At 51.0% G+C, this 22,519-nt stretch overlaps 1 protein-coding gene across 11 annotated transcripts in view; it reads left to right on the top strand.

Moving 5' to 3' along the window:
- Window positions 1-10,930, top strand: part of SYT12 (synaptotagmin 12) — a 62,044-nt gene extending 51,114 nt beyond the window's left edge. For 8 of the 11 annotated variants that reach the window (XM_005310781.5, XM_065591876.1, XM_065591877.1 and 5 more), the window contains 3 exons: window positions 449-569; window positions 2,226-2,359; window positions 5,918-10,092. In XM_005310781.5, coding sequence (XP_005310838.2) covers window positions 449-569; window positions 2,226-2,359; window positions 5,918-6,091 — 429 coding nt within the window. In that variant the 3' untranslated portion in view covers window positions 6,092-10,092. Of the gene's footprint in view, window positions 1-448; window positions 570-2,225; window positions 2,360-5,917; window positions 10,093-10,556 lie in introns of those variants that run through there. The other 3 variants (XR_010600447.1, XR_010600446.1, XR_010600448.1) reach the window with 1 other exon arrangement.
- Window positions 10,931-22,519: the final 11,589 nt, after the last annotated feature.

The raw sequence follows: 22,519 nt of genomic DNA on the forward strand, positions 1-22,519 counted from the left end.
GGTGAAAAGTCCACTCCCTTGAGCACTGTAGCTCTGCCATCCTAAGCCCCCAGTGTACGTCGATAGAAGACTGCTTCTGTCCACCTAGCTCCCATTACTTGGGAGGTGAAGTGACAACAGCTTTTTCCCATTGTCACGCACATCTACACTATGGGGCTACAGTGACACAGCCACCCCATAGCATGAGCAAACCCTCTGTGAATTGCCCATGGTCACACAGGCAGTTTGTAGCAGAGCAGAGAATTGAGGTCTCCTGAGTCCCAGTGCTGGCCTCTAACCACTAGGTCAGCCTCTGTAGGCTATAGCTACACTGCCTGGCTTCTACCCTCGTTCAGGGAAAAGCTTTCCTTGCCAGATAGTTATTTCTCCTGCCCCTCTTATCTGTGAATGAGTCATTTCTGCCGACGTTTGCTGTTGGGTGACGGATGGTGCCTTATGTGCCCTGCAGGCAGTTGACTCGGTGGGAGAGATCCTGCTGTCTCTTAGTTACCTACCCACAGCGGAGAGGCTGACGGTCGTTGTGGTTAAAGCCAAAAACCTCGTGTGGACCAACAGCAAAATGACAGCAGGTGAGTGCGAGGCCATGAAAGAGCAGTTCTGGCCAGAGGCCAGCTCCGTGCAGCTCTGCCCTGCCTGCGGCTTCCCCTGCTAGAACTGCTGCCCAGGGTGCATCTCCGCTGCATTAGTGCTTGAAGAGCTGCAGTGAGTCCAGGCACTCCACACCTGTTAAATCAGCTGTAGCTCTGGGGAGCTCAGACAAGAAGCCCAGAACTTGAGCTCCAAAACCTCAGGCCTCTTGCACTTGAGCCAAGGGGATCATGTGGAGCCAGGGCCACCAAGAGCGGGTTCGGGCCCTGGTGAAAAAAAATTTTTTCCGCAAGGGCGGACCGGCTAAACAGGGCTGACGGGGGGGGGGGGGAGGGGGAGCCGGGCCCCAGGCCCCCTTCCGGACCGCCGGGACCCGGTAATTTGTACTGGCTTCCCCCCCTCTCGTCGGTCCTGCGTAGAGCTGCTAGCGATGGCAGTTGTTCGTTTGTAGTGTGTTAGTCCCAAATAGAGACAGGGTCGCATTGCGCTAGGCACTGCACTTAATCTCTGTACTGCTCAGCCACTAGGAGGCAGCATCGCTCACAGGCACAGTTTTTCTGTTGCCTCATTATAGTCACCAAGGGTCCCCTAGTTAAATGGGAAGGGCCTGTTCTGCCACAGGTGAATGGGGAGTTTATTCAAGTCACCCCCAGGCATATTAACAGGTTACATTATTTATTTTTGTGGTAGTGCCTGGTAGCCCCAGTCACGGACCAGGACCCCGCTGTGCTTGGCGCTGTACAACCACAGAGCAAACAGATGGTCCCTGTCCCAAAGAGCTAATGCAGAGGCAACACGTGTGTGTGTGTGTGTGTGGGGGGGGTTATGTCTTCCCCCTCCCCCCCCCCCCCCCCCCCCCCCCCAATATCTGCCTTTCATTTAGCAACAGCTTCTATTCAGAGATTTTCAAAATGTGGGACATGCCCCGCTAGGGATGAACGTTCAGGGATGCCAGCCCTGTACGACAGGGATCCACCCCTTGACTCACCTCAGCCGTGAGCCCCGCTTGTCCCAAGTCCAGGAACCCCCACGCTCCGAGAGCTGTGTTCCATCCTTGTTAGTAATGGTCAATGCTGTCACCTGCTCTGTGGCGCCCTGCGCTCGTTGCTCCAGCCCCTGCCTGCCTCACCTCACTGGGAGAGGGGCGGCACCTCCAGGCAGGGGCCAGCAGCACCTGTGCTGAAATGCCGCCCGCTGGCCCGGGGCAGGCTTTTGCAGTGTCAGCGCTTTCCTAAACTCGGTTGCGGTTTCTCCGCGCTGGGGTGGGGTTCAGGATGCGGCGCACTAGCCGCTGTGGGGCTGGCTGGGAGCGGAGGGGCCATGGGGAGCAAAGGTGGGGGAGAGAAGGGCCTTGCCAAGGGTGTTAGAGAGAGGGGGACAGCAGAGCAAATAGACAGGAACATGTCCGTCTCTTCCTGCCCCCTCCCATGCCCCTCAGTCACTCCCACCCTGCAGCGGCAACGCATGGAGAAGTCATATGCCTCCCCATGACCAGTTACACATCATCTCTGAGCTACTGTGCATATACCCCTTTTCCCTGAGGCGCCGTGTTCCCTGCGCTCACTCAACATTGTCTCTGCTTATGGGTGGAGGACAGTTGGTGAATGATGGTTCTTTGCTTCCCATTGTCCAAACAGATCCTTTCGTCAAAGTGTACTTGCTTCAGGACGGGAGGAAGATCAGCAAGAAGAAGACAGCTGCGAAGAGAGGTGACACAAATCCGGTGTTTAATGAGGCCATGATTTTCTCAGTGCCCGCAATCGTCCTACAGGTGAGAACTTCCTAGTCAAGGGCAGACTGAAGAGTTGTAACTTTTTTTTTTTTTTTTTAAAAGCCAGAAAACTTTACACCGTTCATGAGATCCACCCAAACCTGCCTCTTGGGTCTACCCAACAGGGTGCATTCAAGACTGCACCTTCCCTCCTCCCCCACATCACGGAAATTACAGTACACCAGGGCCTGAGTATGTAACTAGAACTACAGACTGAGCTATAAATCTTCACTCATCCTTAGCCTGACATTTACATTTTACAAATCTCCCGGAGTTTGTCTGCTTCTTATATCAGGGAAGAGATTCGGGCAGTGAGTTCCCTGGTGCAAATCAGAGAAACATTAAAATTAAATCCTGCAGCTGAAACAGGAGGGCCGATAGCTGAGATCTAACCAGGATCACTGCCCGGCTTGAAAGCAGAGAGTAATTTCATTTAGCAAGTCAGAGGCTCTGGTGTTAGCAGCTAATAAACGTGTCTGAAGGAGACACCTTCAAAGGACAGATAATAAGGAGGAAGCTTTCTTCAGTGGCATGGAAACAGGAAAGAGCCTATTAAGGTATGGTTGCCATAACAACATCGCCAGGGGTTTCCTCCTGTTCCTCCTACCGTGAGAGTGATAGCGCTGAGTTCAGGGAGAATTGGACAAAGAGAAAGGAAATGAATGTGTCAGTGAAAATGGCTAGAGCGGCAGTGAGTGAAAGCTAGATCTGTAGCGTATAAAGCTGCAGGTGCCGATGAAACACACTTGAGACTTTTCAAAACAACCAGGAGAGGAAATCTCAGAAAATGAGCTTCAATAAGTCCAAGGACTCAGGAGACAGGAAGGGTGGATCAGTGGTTAGGAGGCTAGGCTGTGGATCAGGAAACCCAGGTGGAGTTCGTTGCTCTGCCACAGACTTCCTATGTGTCCTTGGGCAAGTCACTTAGTCTCTCTGTGCCATCTCAGTACCCCATCTGTAAAATGGCACTAATAGCACTTCCCACCTGGGAAGAAGCAAACATGGGACTGGAGCTCTGTGTAGGGAAGGGAATGCAGGAAATTGCCCTCTGCTTAGCCTGACGTCCATCCCATGTAAACGATTCCAGCCTGTAACAAGGGAATTTGTGGTTGAACATTTGGGAGAGATGGGCTTTTTGAATGAAAGTCAGCCATGCCAAACAGATGGAATAGCTGGGTCTACCGCTCACTGACTGATTGGAGCAAGATCCGGCAATTGTCTTCAGTGGGCCACAGCTCTGGAGCAAAGGCAGCAAGTTGGAAGCCTTGGCAGGCAAGGGAATGTCGTCTCTCTGAGTGTCAGTAATGCAGTCGCGCTCTTGAAACGTAAGGGAACTGGATAAATACCAAGGCATGAATCAGAAACATGTTGATTAGAACTGGTTGGAAATTTCCCACCAAAACTTTTTTTCAATGAAAAATGCTTTTTTCAACCATAGTGGAAGTTTTCATGAAAAACTTACATTTTGATCCAAAGGATTCTTTTATTGACCTTTTTTTCCCCCCCAGAAATTTCCGGAAAGTTTCATTTCAGTGGGGGAGGAACCCACTTGCTCCCACTTTTTCCTCCCCTTTTTTTTCCATTGGGTAAAAGACTTAAAAAAGTGAAAGCAAGTTATTTTTTTTCCTACCAAAATGACGCGTTGTTTAAAATTTCACAACCAGGGGAAAATAATAAGCAATTAACAGAAAGTTTCAAACAAGATGAAAAGATGCTTGTTCTTTTGAAATGTTTGTGTAATACACACCATCGTTTTCTGACCCACTCTGTCTAGTGCTGATGGACAGAGCATAACTTTGCATGGTAAGTATGGAAAGGCAAAAAGCGTAGTTCCAGAACTAAACTGCTCCAGAACTCAAAATCCAGGCTGTCTCATTCAGACACATCTCTAACGACAAGGCTTTCAAAGAGGGGAACTGCTGGGGTCATTTCTGGGGCCCCCGTTAAAGTCAACGAAAGCGAAGGATGCTCAGCACCTCCCAGCAGGATCGGGCTCCTTGTGAGTGAAAGTTTCTAGGCTGTATCCTGAAGGGTGCTGAGTGTCCGCTACGCTGTGTGACATCAGCCGGCGTGGTGCACTGTGAGCTGGTGCTCAGCTGCTCTCAGGGGTTGGCCTGGTTGAAAAGCAGTCGTAGTTCTAGAGGAGGATTTCTACAAAGGGGAATTTAATAGACAACCAGATCAGCATCACTCTGGCATAAACTGGCCCTCGTGGTGCTGACAGATATTATTCTGCTGGAACGCTCTTCCACCCAGCCACCTACATGAACAGAATTGCACTGGCTTTGTGCTGGAGCTCCTTAAGTAGGAAGAAGTAGTGCTGGGCTTGTTTTTTCCATCTTGAGTTTAAGGGGAGGGTCATTTCTCTCCAAGCCACTCTCAGCAAGGGACTCTGTGGGAAGATGCCTGTTGACTTCAGGGCCCCCGGGAGCAGGTCCCCTGTCTGTTCCCGGCAGCTGGCTGGGATGTGAGAGAATGTGCTGTGGACTTGTCTCTGCAATTCATTTCTTCTTAGTTTCAGAGGGGTAGCCGTGTTAGTCTGTATCAGCAAAAACGAGGAGTCCTTGTGGCACCTTAGAGACTAACACATTTCTGTTTTGGAAGTAGCGTGGGACATAATGAAAAGCAGGGCTGGGTCGCTAAACTAATCAGCGTAATCTCCACTTTGCATGCAGGCTCACACAGAGCCGGTTCCATTGCTCAGCTCATGCGAGAAAGGGGCTGCTGTGTACTCGGTACACAATGGAAATATTCCTTGGGCTGAGGTCTGAGTTACACTCTCCAGTGCTAATTATTCGTAATGCTGACCCCTTAGGCAGTAACCAAAGCTACCCTATCCGCTAGTATTAAAGTGGGCTTTTACTCTGCAACGGGCCTGTGTATACATGATTCCCAGTCCCTCAGCAGATCAGCTCCCTCTGTGCGTCCAGATTCAGATCTGCTGACTTGAGTGACAAAAATAAGGCTTATGGGTTTTTACGCAGAGCCAGCACTCCCATGGGAGACTATTCCACCTTGTGTGTTGTTGGCAGGATTATTTATTATATTCCAGAGACAAGGTGGGGGAGGTAATATCCTTTATTGGACCAACTTCTATTGGTGAGAAAGACAAGCTTTCGAGCCACACAGAGCTCTTCTTCAGGTCTGGGCTGAAGTGGGAAGTGAGTGTGAGTCTAATAGATGTCACAGACACACTGTGCTAGCGTAAGTTTCCCCAGCTTGTACTCCCCTGGAATCCAGTAGATTTTTCTCAGAGTTTGGCCCCTTGAGTCTCATAAGAACCTACTCTCAGGAGATTTTGGAGACTGTGTTTTCAGGGATACCTCAAGCACCACCTCACTCATGATACTTGACCCTTGCCTTTCACTGCCATCGGGCATCAAATTGTGCTTAGATTGCAGTAGGGTCTTTGGGTCAGGGACTCAATTTTTGTTCTGTGTTTGTACAGCGCCTAGCACAATAGGTCCTGGTCTGTGACTGGGGCTCTGAGGAGCTACCTCAATACAAAGAAATAAATAATGCAATGGGACATTGGTAATGTTTCCTGTGCCCCTCCAGGATCTGTCTCTCCGGGTGACGGTGGCAGAGTGTTGCGAAGATGGGAGAGCGGAAAACATTGGCCATGTCATCATTGGCCCGTCGGCCAGCGGCATGGGCATCACGCACTGGAACCAGATGTTGGCCACCTTAAGGAAGCCGGTGTCCATGTGGCACCCAGTTCTACGAAATTAAGGGCAAAGTTACACTCTGCGAGTATCTTGCATGGTGCCTAGACTTCCCATAAGCAAATATGCTTGGCAAATGGACAGTGGTACGTGGGACATAAACTATTTTTCCAAATGTTCTTCACAAGTTCCATTTAGTAAGAAGGAGCAGCAGGGGAAGTCACTGAATCAGATCCTTGAGAAAGCTTCAGTGGACTAAAACCTGAGAGAAGAAGCAACTCAAGTGTGATTATGCACAGAAGTAGCTTCCGGGCAAACACTTCCTCCCTAGCACTTCCTTTCCAGTGACACCCGCTTGGGAGTCCCATTATCCCTAATTGTCTGTGATTTTATTTTCCAGTGAACGTTACACAATAGAGCATGGTCTGTTCACTGACTTAAGAGGTTTCAGAGTAGCAGCCGTGTTAGTCCGTATCCGCAAAAAGAAGAACAGGAGTACTTGTGGCACCTTAGAGACTAACAAATTTATTAGAGCATAAGCTTTCGTGGACTACAGCCCACTTCTTCGGAAGTCCACGAAAGCTTATGCTCTAATAAATTTGTTAGTCTCTAAGGTGCCACAAGTACTCCTGTTCTTCTTTTTGACTTAAGAGGGTTAGGGCTAAATTTGTGATCTGGCACCCATGGTGGGCTTAGCCCCACAGGTTTTCAAGACAGTGCCTGGGGGGAGTTTAGCCACATGGATTTCCATCTACATAATGGCCAGGCTGGCATTTAACCACCGGGTGTTTTCAGTGCAGGGGCCAATGGCTTTAATACAGTGCTACCCTGACAATAGTGCCTTCTCCAAGAGAGGGGTCCTTTGGTTCCTCCTCTGGATGGCTCCCCATTTAAAACTTGAGTTCAGGCACAGTGAGCAGCTCCAGAAATAGCGGGTGCTTATCTTCCCCGTCTGATTACTGGACATTCTGAGCTAAACTGTGAGCAGAGGGAATACAAATGTTGGCATTTTTAATAAAGGAGCAGCCTTTTTTAAAAAAAGAATGATATTTCCCAAAGCATAATATGAACCTAAAGGAGAGTCCCTTTAGGAAGAACTCATACTGCACTTTACCATTTCAATGAACCCCCCCCTTTTCCATAGTCCATTCTCTCAAAGGCTCGATTCTGCAGTCAGTAGAGGTTGAGGGCCCTCAGCACCTTGGACTCTTGGATTTTGGGGGTCTCCATGTTTGAGGTTGGCTGAAATTCTTCAAATTTCAATTAAAAATGTCATCAAAATCTGACTGGGAAAAAATGGGGATGGTGGTGGAATTTGATAACATATTGGTGACTCCTGTTTTTTTGACCAACTATGGAACAGGGTGAAATGTGTTGAATTTCAAATGCCAACCAGAAAAGTGGGGAAATGTCTACTCACAAAACAGCTGATTTCTTTTTTTCCCCTCCTGTTTTCCAGCCAATTCTAGAGTCCAACTTGAGACACATTGGTGCCAATTTCCAGAGCTCCTGAGCTTCTGCAGGCCTTCAGTTGGGATTGTGGGTGCTCAGCACCTCTGGAAGCCAGGCCCACAGGGTCTCGTATTGGGCACCCAACAGTGTAGGCCTCAGTTTTTACTCAGTCCCCACCTAAAGATCAAATTGCGGTCAAGTTTAGCACATGCCAGCTTATCCCAGGCTCAGCTCAGCCACTCTTCCTAGTCAAGATAAACCCAGGGTTGCCAGCTATCACAGTTGTGTTGCAAATCTCATGATTTTTGGTGTTTTCCATAAAGCCCCAGCTCTTGGAATCATGTTGTTACTTGCTAAACGCACTTAAAACAAAAACAACAAACAAACTAACTAACCAAATTAAGTGTCTAGCCCTCATGATAATGGAGAAAAGCTTGAAAACATGAGCACTCAGGGCTCAAACACCACAACGCAAATGTAAAGAACCCCAAATTTATTATTTGTATAAAATGTCATGATATTTCAGCCAATCTCGTGATTTTTGGGGCGGGCACCTGATTCTCAGTTTTGAATTTAGGAGTTGGGAAAAGTTCAGTCTTATTGGGGACAATTGGTGTTTGTTTGCTTCAGGGCAGTGTAAAAACTGATTGAGACTCTTCAGAAGAACCAGCTGCTGCTGAAAGCTGTGGAGGTGGAATGCAAGCCCATTTCCTGCCATGTTTGAACTTGGAGAAGCCATCAAGAACCAAAATGTGTTGCTCATTGAGGCCTAAGAGGGCCTGAAATCAGTGCTCTGTTGTGATGGGCTTTCCATGAAATGAAGGGAGAGATTACTTAATAGAGGGGAAATAAAACCAGTCAGCCGTTTAATTCTACCTCTGTCCAACCAAATGGCATGCGGTGGGGGAGTTGGCTTCAGCATCTGGGCAGAACCATCAAAAGCAGACACAGCTGGATGCAGCCAGCCCATATTTCCTCACAGCCCAGGGATAGTTTCTTTAAAGCAGTCTTGGTCAGGCTGCGCCCTGTACTCTCCTGGGATGGGATACCCAAGCTAGTAGGAGAGGTGATCAAAGCAATGGTGCATTGTTTCTTTGCTGCCTTGAAGACTTGTAGTCAGTGAGGATTCAGACAAGACAGGAGAGGGGGCTCAGACTGCACCTCTGCTGTGCTGGGTGCTGCCATGTCTTGGCAGGTATGAAGCTATTAGCAGGGCTCCCCCTGCTCCAGAATGCACCGTTAGCCTTAGGGGCTGGAGCATGCTCATTGCTTAGGGGAGGGGAGAACCAAATATCGGTATGCTCTGGGGAGCCCCCATTTCCCCTCATCTTACCTGTGTAGGAGCCAGGCAGCTTATGGACCCAGCTGAAATGCCCAGCAGGGCTCCTGGGTTCTACTTGCTTGAGGGCAAGCCCAAGCTTCCTGGGCACACAGTGCCATTGGGCAGCAGGCACTGGGCGAGAGCATGCTGTGTACCCAGTGCTACTTCTCCAAGCCAGGGGGCTTCCCCTTTGCTAGAGAAACATGCTTGTTTTCAGTGTGAATCACCCTTGTCACATGCCTCAATCAAACGGTGGGGAAGTCTGCCAAGTCCAACAATTGCAGCTTTGTGAACATGAGACTCACCAACTTCCCAGCTCCAGCAGCTTCCTACATCGCTAGTCAAAGGGGGGGGGGGGCTGTTCCTTAGCACTGGGTTCTGGGCTTGGCCCTGTGTCAAACTCCTTCCTCCTGCTCTCAAATGTTCTTCACAAAGCTTTAGGATAAATTGATGTTGGCTTTGAACTTTGTTGGCTGTCTGGGCCTGGTTAAAGGCCAACTTCAGTGGGCTTTGGCTCAGGTGTAATGTTCCCCCCGTCTTGATTCAGACAAAGGTTAGAAGCCGTTTTATTTACATGGCCTAGTGTCCCAGTTGTAGCTTCCTCTATGATGGAAGCAGAGCAAGGATGGTCTTATGATTAAGGCTCTGTACCAAGACACAGGAGAAGGGGGCTTTAGCCCTGGCTCTGATACAGACGTATATGTGGTATTGGGCTATCACTCAGACTGCATCATTACTGGATGTCTTTTTAAGAGCTATTCTGGAGTCCAACCACCAAGTTATTAATGCGGAAATTGCTGGGTGAGATTCCCTGGGTGAGGAGCTCAGAAAAGATGATCGCAATGCTCCTTTCTGGCCTTAAAATGTGTGTGTTGCAAATATCCTTCCCGAGCATCAGATCCATTTGGGAGCACAAGGCCAGGCCGAAACGCTTTTGGCTGCAGCCTCTGATAATGCTCGGTGCAAAGAAGAATGAAAATGTTAACGGTATTTATGGGACCCACCAAAAAGCAACAATGGCGGTAGTTAAAATTTGTACTTTGAATGCTTAATAATCCGCTCTCCACGCCATTGTTTTTTCAGCTTTACATCATAGCAGAGTAGAGCAATGTGCCAGCGGTGGGGGGGAGGGGTTATATGAAAAGTGTATCTAGCATCTTGCCGTAGCTGTGCGATGTATTTAAATGGTTATGTTATCACTTTAAAGACCTGTCAGCCTCGGTGTATTGAACTACAGCACCTGCCCTTCATTCCAGCTGAAAGATAAATAAACAGCGAGGAGACTTGGCAAATGACTTCATGCAGAGTTGTTTTCTTTGGCATGCTGGAGCTAAAAACTGACCATGATTGTAAAGTGTGTGGGGTTGTGTGAGTGTGAACATAGGTAGGGGAGCTCAGTTTCCCCATCCTTAAAGGGGGGGACAATAATCCTTCCCAGGAGGGGTTGTGAGCCCAACTTCATTAGTACACCTCTACCCTGATATAATGTGACCTGATATAACACGAATTTGGATATAACGCGGTAAAGCAGTGCTCCGGGGTGGGGTGGGGGGGCTGCACACTCGGGCGGATCAAAGCAAGTTCGATATAACGTGGTTTCATCTATAAAGCAGTAAGATTTTTTGGCTCCCAAAGACAGCGTTATATTGGGGTAGAGGTGTATCTGTAACACTGGATAAAAGGCATTGCAGATGAGCAGTCTTAATTGTTGTTTTCTTCTTGGTTTGAATGTCCCCCTTTAAAACCATTCTGAATGTAGGATTCATCAGCATGGGAAGAACCTGTGAAATGTGACCACCTGACGGGAGGGACACAGCGACAATGCACTGAGCAGTGTTTCAATGACACACACTTGTTTGAAACCCCTCTCCCCCAAAAACAACTCTTCACGTGGGCCGCCAAAGAGCCGTAGGATGGTCAAGGATTTCGCCTCCAAGGCAGTTACAGAGCGATGCTGAACGCAACGCAAAGGCTCCGTATCCCTCCCTGAGCCACCGGCGCTACTTAACGGGAATCTGAAGGCAATGTTCCAAACGTGGCTGTCAACGTTCGGGTGTGGGTGGGGTGACTTCCAGGTGAAAATACAAAATTAGAAGCTGCAATCCCTGTAGATTAAAAACCAGCCAGACGTGAGTTAGTGCCTGGAAGCGAATGGAAAGGCCGCTGCGCGTCTGTTACACTCATCTTAGTGCTGGGGCGGAGGCAGGTGAGAGCATGGGGGCTCTCTGGACGCCCAAGGACCATGCCCTGCAGCCACAGAAGATGGGCCACAGTCTGCTCTCTGAATGGCCTCTGTAAACCCAGAGCGATTCAGCTAGAGGCAGTCGGGCGTCTCTGGATTTGCACTGGGGTTAGTGACAGCAGAATCTGTCCCAGTAAATCTAGCTGCTCTAGTCCTCCCTTGGCCTTTCCTCTGCCCATCTATTAGCCCCACTGTTTCCTAAGCCCTTCTTTATCTGCCTCTCTTCTCTCCTTCCCCACCCCCTCCTTCTCTCTTTCCATCAGCCCCCTTTCTCCATTCTCTCTGTGTTCTCCATTTCCCCTTCCCTTCCTTCTAGCTGTCTGTCACATATCCCCTCTCTTTGTTCTGACCCTCCCCCCTTCCCTGCTCTCTCCCACTAAGCTACACAGCCTGGTCTCATTAACCGGCCAGCAGCAGCACCTCTTACCATTAATGCAAACACCTTAGGCCCTTCCCTCATTTGCTCTGTGTCCCTGAGGAGACACCTCACTGCCAGGTGGACTGGGCCCTGTACCAACATCCTTGGGAGAGTTCAGCAGCCCTGGAGCCTCCATACACCCGCATTCGGCTGAGCTAGGGCAGCATTCTGAGAGGGGGCTCTAAATCCCTTCAGTATAATCAGCAAATAATTCTTCCAGCGTTGCTGGTTCCTCTGCCGCTGGGAATTGCGTCCCATTGCCTCCCCCTCTCTGCCCCTAGGCTTTGGCTAGTGTGAGTCCAAAGGGTTACAATGACTTGCTGTGACAGGCAGCGCTGGTACCAGCCTTCCCAAACCGGCATTGCTCTGACATACAAGCACACGGCTGAGGAAGAGGCCACAGAAGGGACATGGGCGAAGAGGGCACCAGTGAGATTTAGTCCTGCTTTCTGACTGGATGCTGAGAACAGATGGCGCCATCCCGTGAGAGGCCAATGAAAGGCTCAGCGGGAGCTCCTAACACATCCATACAAATGTACACACACACACACACACACCAGATTTTGACAACCCATTAAGAGGGCATGTCTTCTGCCTCTCTGTATTTCTGTCCCCATTACTCCTGAACTGGCCTGTCTCAGCACAGACACCATCTTGTGTAAAACCTGCTCTGTAGGGAAGTAGCATGAACTCAGCCATAGGAGACCTGGTTTCTAACCCTGGCTCTGCCACTAAGGTACTTACATGCCTGGCCACTAAGGGATGACATGTCTAGTTTGGGAATTTAGCTGTTGTTCCCCCGACCCCCAAATCACCTCACACTCTTTAATGCATTTCACAGTACCCCTGTGAGGTAGGGCAGCTGAGGTACAGAGAGGTATTTAGGTTCCTAACTGCCTCTTCAAGCACCAGGGACAGGCTCAAAACTACTGCTTAGCTGCCACCTAACCCCGTAGGAACCTGAGTCTCCATAGTGCCTATGTTTCTGGGGGGTGGGCATCCACACAGCCGGCTAAGCACTGATGCCACCCGACAGCTAATAGCTGCTCAGAGCCCTAGTACAAGCCAAAGCCTCAGCACATACAAAGCAAGTGTCTCGAACCATGACCTCACCCCCGTTCCTGTTATCTCCTTAGTTGTCCCCTGCAATTATTTGGAATCCCGGACCTGTGGATCCTCCTCTGAGGCTGGGGGGAGGTCCTTTAGCAGTGGGCGGGCTTCTGCTTGCCCACTTCCTGGATCCCAACAGGACTATGTGTTTGCCCTCCTACCTTGCCTATGGGGCTGGCTTTTGTGCACCTAACACTTGCTACCTATCCAACCCCGACAGCGAAACAGCTGGAGGAAGGCCACTGCCATGGTGTGGGGCAGCAGAAAAGACAGCCAGGGGCTCAGTGACTAGGGCATGCCCCAGGCTGGTGGCTATTCTGGGTGCTTGTGCTTGGGTTTGTCATGAAAAACAGCTGGCCTGGCTCAAGCAGCTAACTCCAGGGTCACAGCTGAGAATCCTGACTGGTGGTAGGTCTCTCCCTCTGGCCTGGCAGGCACCTAAGGGCCAGATGAACAGGCGTTAGGCACCGAAATAACTTTGAGGCTGCCCCACCCCCATTTCCTCTGCATGCCTGGCTAGCTTAGGCGGCTGGCTGGCTTCTGAGAATCCCTCCCTTAGGTGCCTAACCTCATATAGGGAGCCCAAGCACCTAATGCAAGGCTAGGCTGCCACTGGGCAGGAGGCGTTCAGCATTGCAATGCCGCAGGGCCTTTGGGAATCTAGCCCTAAGTGATTTACCCAAGGCCACACACAAAGTCTGTGGCAGACCAGGGCCCTAACCACTGACCCACCTCTCGTGCACTGCCTGACCCTGGGCAGGGCACTTCCACTCCATGCCAGCTGTTGCCTCTCAGCCGTTGTCTGGCTCCTCTATTTAGCTTGTGCGTAACAGGACCTTAGAATGACCAGATGTCCTGATTATACAGGGACAGTCCTGATTTTTGGGTCTTTGTCTTATATAGGCTCCTATTACCCTGTCCCGATTTTTCACACTTGCTGTCTGGTTAGCCTACAGGCCCTGCTCTGAAAAATGTACAGTGTGTTTGTACAGCACCTGGCACAATGGGGCCGGAAGCGCAGTTGTTACACAAATACTAATTATGATTTCAGTCGGGCCAACGCCCCGCTCAGGAGGCCAGAGGGCTCGTTCAAGGACATTGCAGCAATTGCGCTGGAAAGTGGCTGTAAGAGGCCTTCCTGGATCACTGAAAACAGACACCATTAAAGTCCATCTTAATTAAAAAGCATGGTTAATGCAGAGTTATGGTTTCCCCGCAGCAGCCTGTGTCCTTCCAGAATGTCAAGTTCAGCCAAACTAAAATGTCAGGGGGGGAAAACAAACAGGAACTACAGAGTTTAACTTACACACCCATGTAACTTTAACTTTGCCTCCCCTCCCCAAGCCGGCAATAGCGGCAATAGCCACTGGGAATTAGTCACATGCACCGCAGCAGCATTCAGTGTGACAGTAGCTGTATTGAACGGTTTGCTGGAGGAGGCAATAGCTGGGGCAGGTTGGGCGCGAGGTATTTGAGACCTGAGCTGGGGGTTAGTTTGAGGGGTATCACAGAGCTGTGCGATCAGGTGATGAGGGTTTGTGCCTACCCTGTGCGTGAGTAAAGGAAAGGGGCACATGTGTACCCTGAGAAGCTAGTCTGCAGCATTTTAGTGCAGAATTGTGCAGGTTGGTGCAGAAGTCAGGCACCTGGGGGAGGTCTTGCTGCTAGAATTGGCAGTAATGAGGCGGGAGAGCGAAGCAGTCTGTGGGGTTACTTAGGGTTACCATTCGTCCGGATTCCCCCGGACATGTCCGGCTTTTTGAGCTAAAAATAGCGTCCGGGGGGAATTTGTAAATGTCCGGACTTCCCCCCCCCCCCCCCTGCAGAGCGCGCACGGCTAACAGGGCAGCCGGCCTGATGGTGCCACTTAGATGGGGCTCCAACAGCCAGAGAGAGCACGTCCTCCGCCGCCCCTGCAGCAGAGATCACTCCCTCCTTCCCTGCATTCGCCTCCGGCAGTCTGGAGCTCCTCCCCCACTGCTGCCCAGCGTGCTGGGACGGGACGAACAGCTCAGGCCGTTCCTGAGCAAGCTCACAGAGACGTTAGGTGAAGGCCAACAACAAGGGGGCCAGGGGGTCGGAGAAGGGGCAGGGAGGTTTTGGAGGGGGCAGTCAAGAGATGGGGGGGGTCGGGAGTTCGGGGGGGGGCTTTCTGGGGGTGGGGGTGTGGATAAGGTTTTGGGCAGTCAGGGTACAGGTAGGGGGTAGGGTCCTGGGGGGGCAGTTGGAGGGGGGGGGTCTTAGGAGGGGGCAGTTAGGGGACAAGGAACAGGGAGGCTTAGGTAGGGGGTGGGGTTCTGGAGGGCAGTTAGGAGCAGGGGTCCCAGGAGGGGGCAGTCAGGGGACAAGGAGCGGGGGGGGGGGGTTGGGAGTTCTGGGGGCGGGGCTGTCAGGTGACAGGGGTGGGCAGAGGGATTGGAGCAGTCAGGGGACAGGGAGCAGAGGGGTTTAGATGGGTTGGGAGTTCTGGGGGGGGCTGTCTGGGGGTGGAGAGTGGTTGGATGGGGTGTGGGAGTCCCAGGGGTCTGTCTGGGGGTGGGGGTGTGGATAAGGGTTGGGGCAGTCAGGGTATAGGTAGCGGGTAGGGTCCTAGGGGACCAGTTAGGATGGGGGTCCCAGGAGGGGGCAGTCAGGGGACAAGGAGCGGGGGAAGGGTTAGGGGTTCTGAGGGGGGGAAGTGGGAGGGGCAGGGGCTAGGGCAGGATGGGGGCGGGGCTATGGTGGGGCTCCTCCCGTCCTCTTTTTTGCTTGCTGAAATATGGTAACCCTAGGTTGCTGATGGGTAAAGGCAAGTATAGTTTAGATGGTATATTGTAAGTGTGGCGTGGTTGTTACATTTCACAACTGTGGTATTCTGTCAGGAGAGTAGGCTTAGGCCTGGTCCACACTACAAAGTTAGGTTGTCATAAGCCGCCTTGTGTCAGCTTATTTGGGCATGTGTCTATATTCCTATTTGTCGCCTGCTGATGTAACTGCTTCATTACGGTGCTGCAGTAACCTCTCCTTCCCAATGGCACTGAGCCACGAGCAACGTCCTGTGTTCGACGCAATGCGAGTGTAGCCACCGCATGACCTATGTCAAGCCTAATAATCCTCTGGCATCTGTCCCACAATACTGGACAGTGATCGCGCTGGTCACGGTGACCGGAAGCCATATCCTCCCACCGCACTTTAAAAGTCCTGGGTATTTTTGAAATATCTTTTCTTGGTTGCCCAGCTGGGTCAGCACGCCTAGCAGCTCTCCTTTGTTGTGTGCAACTGCCCAACGCACTGCTGCCAGGCGTGGCCAGGAGATCCAGGAGGCCAGGCACAGCTACAGAGCAGTCTTAGAAACATGGGCACCTGCAACAAGATTGCACAGAGGATGCAGGCAAAGAGGTAGGACAGGGATCAGCAGCAGTGCGGCAGGCACACCACAAGGCCAGGAAGGCCAACAGTTGCTCTGGTGCCGAGACGCAGACCTGACGCTTTTGCAATGAGCTGCATGCCATATTTGGTGGCTGCCTAACCACCACTTGGCAGGGCAGGTGGGTACCTCTGCGGAGCCTGTGACACAGACCCTTGCCGTGAACAGCGTGGAGGAGGAGGGTCACGTGTCCAGCTGAGCCATGAGCCAGGAATCTCTTTGAGACTACACCAGCTGTCTAGCCCATCCCACCAGGATGAGCCTGAGTCAGGAGACGGACCCTCGGGTAAGTGTGCACATGCATTCTCCCTTGCGAGGTTTAAATGGTGCCTGCCCCAGCCCCACGCTGGCAGGCCACAGGGATCGACTTTTCTTTGATTTACGAGAAGAGGCAGAGAGGTACAACAAACACAGGTAAAGTTGTTATCTGCTTGTCGTTCCTCTCTAGGTTAGGTGGGATCCCAGAGCTCAGGCTTCAGCCCCAGCTCGAACAGCTACACAGCGGTTTTACAGCCCCACAGCCTGAGCCCCAGGAAGCTGACTGGGGCCAGCCCCAGGTGTTTAATTGCTGTGTAGACATACCCCTAGGGCCTAGGCTCCCCTTAGGGATTGTAGGCAACTTCCATTGTCACCCTGACTGCAAGAGCTGCCTGTCCTCTCTGTCAGGGAGAGGCGCCCTGCTCTGAGAATCTAGGGTCTCCCACTTTCTTGCTTGTAGAATTGCCAAGACCAGCAAGAACCACAACTTCCGCTGTAGGTTTTTAAGCAGCGAGATGCCCAAATCGTACTCAGGAGAAGGAGCCGCCCCCCCTCAACATGTAAGGAGCAATGGAGGTTTTATAACACTCTGGCACCAGCCCCCTTGGGGGCACAGCAGGTTCATTCTGCTGCCAATGGGCTCACAGGGCCGGATCCTCAGCTGGAGTAAATGGCAACGACTCCACAGAAGTCAGTGGCGCTGTGTCCATCAACACCAGCTGAGGCTCTGGCCCACCATGTTATCACTACGGCATTGGAATGAAGCAGGCGTCCCCCTGGCCACCATGCAAGGCGTCCCCCTGGCCTGCATAGGTTGTGATGGGCGCCGACAGGACGAAGGAAAGCAGTGGGGTTTGGCAGGAGGGAAAGCGCTCACTGCACAGAGATGGCTGAGAATTTCTCAGCCTGGGCACGGCCAGCAGAGCATGTCCTGTGCTGAGTCAATGTAGGCTGACCATTACCTGCTTCTGAGCTGTGTTTTACCCGCCACTTTTGCCCACCTGTTTTGGTGTCACCAGCTTCCATTGCTGACCATGCAGCAGTATCTAAGTCCCAGCGATAGGTTGGTGATATTTTAGGGTCCATCCCACTCCCTCTATTAGTCTGAAGTGACATTTCCTCCCTTCCTATTGGCTGCCTCTGCACAGATGGCCATGAATAAGCAGGGACCTTGCCTAGCCCTATTTTTAGCCATGTGTGGAGCTCCCACCTGTGCCTCCACAAGCCCAGGCCCGTGTTTAGTGAAACGTTCCTACTCAGCGCAGGAAACGCCATCCAAGTCAGCCCCCTCTCCTCCCACACCTCTTCCCTTTGGTTGTCAGAAGCTGCTGAATGTATCCTCCCCAACACAGCAGCTGTCAGCCAAGCTTGTAGAATACCACGTGGGGCTGTCAGCCGGCATCCAGCTGCACTATCAATGGCAGCCATTCCAAAATCAGTTCTCAGGAGTTAAAAGGGGGACTGTAAAATGTCGCTATGAGGATTTCATAGCATAGTGACAAATTTGCTCACTGATGGGTCAGATCCTCCACAAGAGCATATCACCAGCCCTTCATTGACTTCAGTTACACCAGCCCTGGGCATTTGGCCTGACTTACGTAACTGGCAGTGCTGCAAGCAGCCTGGGTTCAGAGACTCAAAGTGGGTTCTTTCTGCCCCTTGTATCAGGTCTACTGTGCAAAAGTAGTAACGACACGACCTCACACTGCGTCGGGCTCCCGGCCATCTCTCCATGTGACAGGTCTTGTCCTAGCAAGCTTCCTGCATAGCAGTTTGCATGCTCAGATTTTACTGTTGCTCAGAGTTGCATGCAGAGCAGGCCCATGGAGTGTAAACTCTTCATGGCAGGCCCAGTGGGACCTGATTCTGTTCTTACTCTTGCAAAGATCATTCTCCTAGCCTGTTGCTTTACTATGTTACCTCGCTCTTTGACTTCCTCCACTGGCTCTCCCTGCTCTATTGCATTAAACATAAGCTCCTTGTACACACTTCCAAGGCCCTTCATGGTGATACCCCACCCTACCTATCATCTCTCATTCGCTGTTTGCTGCTGAGGCTCACCTCCACTCAGCCATGATGTCAGCCTCCATCACCCACTTACTACATTTTCAAACAAGCACCTTTGTGCTTCCTCCCATGCTGCTCCCCACGCTTGGGAAGTGCTCCTGCTCCCCATAAACATCTGCAAAGCTAGCGCGTTACCCTCCTCCAAAACCCTCTGCCAGGAGACTCACAGACCGCTTGATAACGGTTAAGAGTTAGGCTGTTGGTATGCAGAGACTACTGCCTATCATGCTGATCAATACTATCTCATGGGTTCCTTGTACTCCCTCATCTGTCTGTATCCATTGCCTGTCTCTTGTTTTACACTTAGATTGTAAGTCCCTTGGGCTGTGTGTGTGTGTGGGTGTGTGTGGGTGGGTGTTCACCCCACACCAGCCTCTGAAGGAGTTAAGGTGGCTAGGTGGGCCCATTAACCACCTAGGCTGCACCTGGAGGAGGAGCCGGGAGCAACGAGGACTAATTAAAACAGGGGTGAGCAAACTACAGGCCAGGGCTGCATCCGGCCTTTCAGACATTTTAATCTGGCCCTCGAGCGCCTACCGGGGAGCCGGGGCTTGCTCCTAGCAGCAGCGGCACGTCCCCCCTCCGGCTCCTACGTGTAGGTGCAGCCAGGGGGCTCGGCTCTGCACGCTGCCCCCGCTGCAAGCGCAGTCCCTGCATCTCCCATTGCCGGGAACCACGGATCGGGCAATGCGCAGACCTGCCTGGCCGTGCCTCCGTGTAGGAGCCGGAGAAGGGACATGCTGCTGCTTCTGGGAGCTGCTTGAGGTACGCACCGCCTGGAGCCTGCACCCGACTCTCTTCAGCGCCCCAACCTCTTGCCTCAGCCCTGATCTCCCTCCCGCCCTCCAAACCCCTCGGTCCCACCCTCCTGCACCTCAGAGCCTGCACCCCCAGCCAGAGCCCTCACCTCCCCCACCCCTGCCCCAGCCTGGAGCCCCCTCCCGCACCCTGAACTCCTCATTTCTAGCCCTATCCCAGAGCCTGAACCCCCAGCCAGAGCTCTCACCACCACCACCACCCTCCAACCCCCAATTTTGTGAGCATTCATGGCCCACCATACAATTTCTATACCCAGATGTAGCCCTCGGGCCAAAAAGTTTGTCTACCCTTGAATTAAAGGATGATGCTTAGCTGGACAAGAACAGAGGGGAGGGTGGTTGTATAAAGCCAGGTAGCTGAGGGCAGAAAATGGCTGCAAGGGAGGAAGTCTACAGTCGCTCTCTCTCTGAGGCCTAGAGGACAGTGGAGAAGCCTGATAAAGGCAATGTAGGAAGCAATCCAGGGAAACAGCAGCAAGTGAGGGGGCCGTGCAGCCTTTAGCTGGCGGTTTTAGGGTCCCTGGGCTGGAACCCAGGGTAGAAGGCAAGTCTGGGTTCCCCTACCAACCACTGGGGAAGTGGCACCAGGGAGGGGCAGTGAATAAGACACAATAGCACAGAGAGACTTTGCTACACAAACCCCTGGAAAGGGAAAATGACAGCAACCTGCCTGGAGGGCCAAGCCACGAAGATGGAGCCATTGCGTTTTGAGAGAGAGCGGGAGACTGAGTGAGCACCTGCAGGAAAAGACATCAGACTGGCAGAGCTAATCCCCAACCATGCCTACAAAGAGGTGCTCCCGTAATGAGTAGAGCACCCGGTGACAGGCAGGGACTATCTTTTTGTTCGATGTTTGTCCAGTGCCTAGCACAATGGGGCCTTGGTCCATGACTAGGGCTCCCAAGTGATACATTAATACTAAAAAATCTGGAGCAACTCCGCTGAAGTGAATGGAATTACACAGGTGTAAAACCGGTGTGAGATCAGAATCAGGTCCCTCGGGCTCAGTTCACCACACCCCTGCATGCTCTGCACTCATTTGCACCAGTGCCAAGTGAATGCCATGGCCTTTAAACATGGCGGCTGGTGGGGCTGCCCAGAAGGGAAGGAATCCTGTCTGCTTTATAAATGCTCAGGGTCAGTTTTACATTTGTAGGAGACGGTCAGTGATGAAGTGTCTCTCTCTTAATGAAGCTCTTTTGAACATTTATCTCAGACAGCGAGCAGGCTGTGGGTTGGGTTTTTGTCTGTAAAATATTCTGGGAAGCCTGACAGGACAGCATGGGGGTGGATCTGGTATATTTACTAGAAAGCAAGTGACACTTGGGAAGCTAGATGATGTATTTAATGGCTGTAGTATTGAACGGTTTGAATGAATTGAGCAAAGAGAGTGTGAATGATCAATTTATCCTTGATTACAGATAATGCCAAAATAATTATGGCCATGGGCTACTTAATGGATGGTGTTTTCCTTTCTGCCTGGTTCCGTTTGTTTTAAATATGAATCTCATTTAAGGATTAAATCTTCATTTTTCATGGTTTCCTCTCTCATTTCTTCTACACACACCCTCTCTCTCTCTCTATCTCCCCCCACAACAATCACCCCCCCAAATCCCTCCCCCCCAGAGTTTTTCACTCTCAGTAAGGCTGGTCGCTCCTGTTACCTGCCATGCAAGTGACTAAAAAGACTGCATCAGCTTCCAGAAAACGATAAATGAGCTACATCCAAACAGCACCACTGCCATGGCCTCCCTCTGTGGAATGAGCTGAGGGCAGCAAAGGGCTTTGGCAACACTAAGACCAAAAGTGAGATCAAATGCAAAGCAGGAGCGGCCAGAGAGGAAAAAAACACCACAGTATGCCCCCCCCCCCCCCCCGGCTTTAAAATACAGTGAATGGAATGGCTGAGGCACAGGGGATCAGATTCTGAAGTGTGCCTCAGCGAGAGGAAGGATGGGCCAGTGGTTAGGGAACTACCCTGGGATTCAGGAGACAGGCTTCATTTCTTTGCTGTGCCACAGACTGTCTCCCTCCCACGTAGTTGCTTTGTGCCTCAGTTTCCCATCAGTAAAATGGGAATAAGCACTCCGCTACTTCACAGGAGAATTATGAAGATAAATACAGGAAAGACTGTGAGGCATTCAGTTACTACAGGTATGGCTGCCATAGCCGTATCTTGATAGATACATCCAGGAGGGCTAGAAACTTCTTTCATTTCAGTGGAGTCAATAGTTATTCTGGATTTACCCAACTGTCTGAAAAGTCAAGTCTGGCCTAGGGGGTTCTCCCCGAGTGGGACACTATTGGGGGCCAGTGTCTCCACTGAAAGCAATTAGGAGACTCGCACACCCTAGAGGCTGCCTCTAAATAAGAAAGCCAAAGAAAATGTTAATATACCATGGATGGCTTGTCAGCAGTGGGAACTGAACCCAGGACCCAAAAGTATGAGTCTCTGTTGTTAACAATAATTTGTATAGAGGTAGCACCTATGAGACCCAGTCATGGACCAGAACACCATTGTGCTCGGTACTGTACAAAGAACAAAAAATCTCTGCCCCAAATTGTGTACAATCTCCACAAATTAAAGGAGAAGATGCCTTCGCTGGAGCTGAACAATCAATTGCTATACATATAGCCACTAGAGGGGGACAGAGAGCCATGCTGGGTTAGCTTGGGTTCTGGCACCAGGGATACCTCTCATGGATTGAAAAAATGTAGCATCCATCTTACATCACCTTTCTTTTTACCTGCAAAATAAACTGTTCAATATGAATAGTGCCCCCAGTGCCTGTGAAAATACTTCTTGACCTGTTCCCCCAACCCTTTGTCAAAGTACTGGTTGAAACGTCACCCTTGATAATCAATGTGGTTGATGTTAGCTAGAGCTGAGTGAGTGTGGCAGACCAACTTTCTGCAGCTATGCTAGGGAACAAGACTTACTTGCCAGGGTACTTGTAAAAAGCTCTTTTGAATCTCAACCATTGAACTGTTCTGGAAAGCAAAGCTGAAGTTCCATGACCTCCCGACCACCATGTGGATGTCAATTTTACACTCAAACATGCCATTCCCTGTTGATGGTGGTTGGTTTCATGAGTTGCCCAGGCAGAGAAAAAAAAAACTTAACTACATGATTTATGTTACTAATTAACACAGAGTGAATGCCGAATGGCTCATCAATGACTACAGGCCCAGAGTTACTCACTGCAGCTTTTGTAGTGTGCTGGTGGACATTTCCCAAATAGAAAAAGAGGTGAAATAAACAGATTGAAATGATTTGTAATGAATTATCTACCTAGCTCTGATCTTAGTGTATGGGCTTCCAAGACACTTGATAATTAGTCATGTCCTTCTGGGCGACATGGTCTTGGATTCAAGTCCCATGTTCGGTCTTGGGTTTCTCCCC

This window comes from Chrysemys picta, chromosome 4, assembly GCF_011386835.1.
Source record: "Chrysemys picta bellii isolate R12L10 chromosome 4, ASM1138683v2, whole genome shotgun sequence".
NCBI lineage: Eukaryota > Metazoa > Chordata > Testudines > Emydidae > Chrysemys > Chrysemys picta.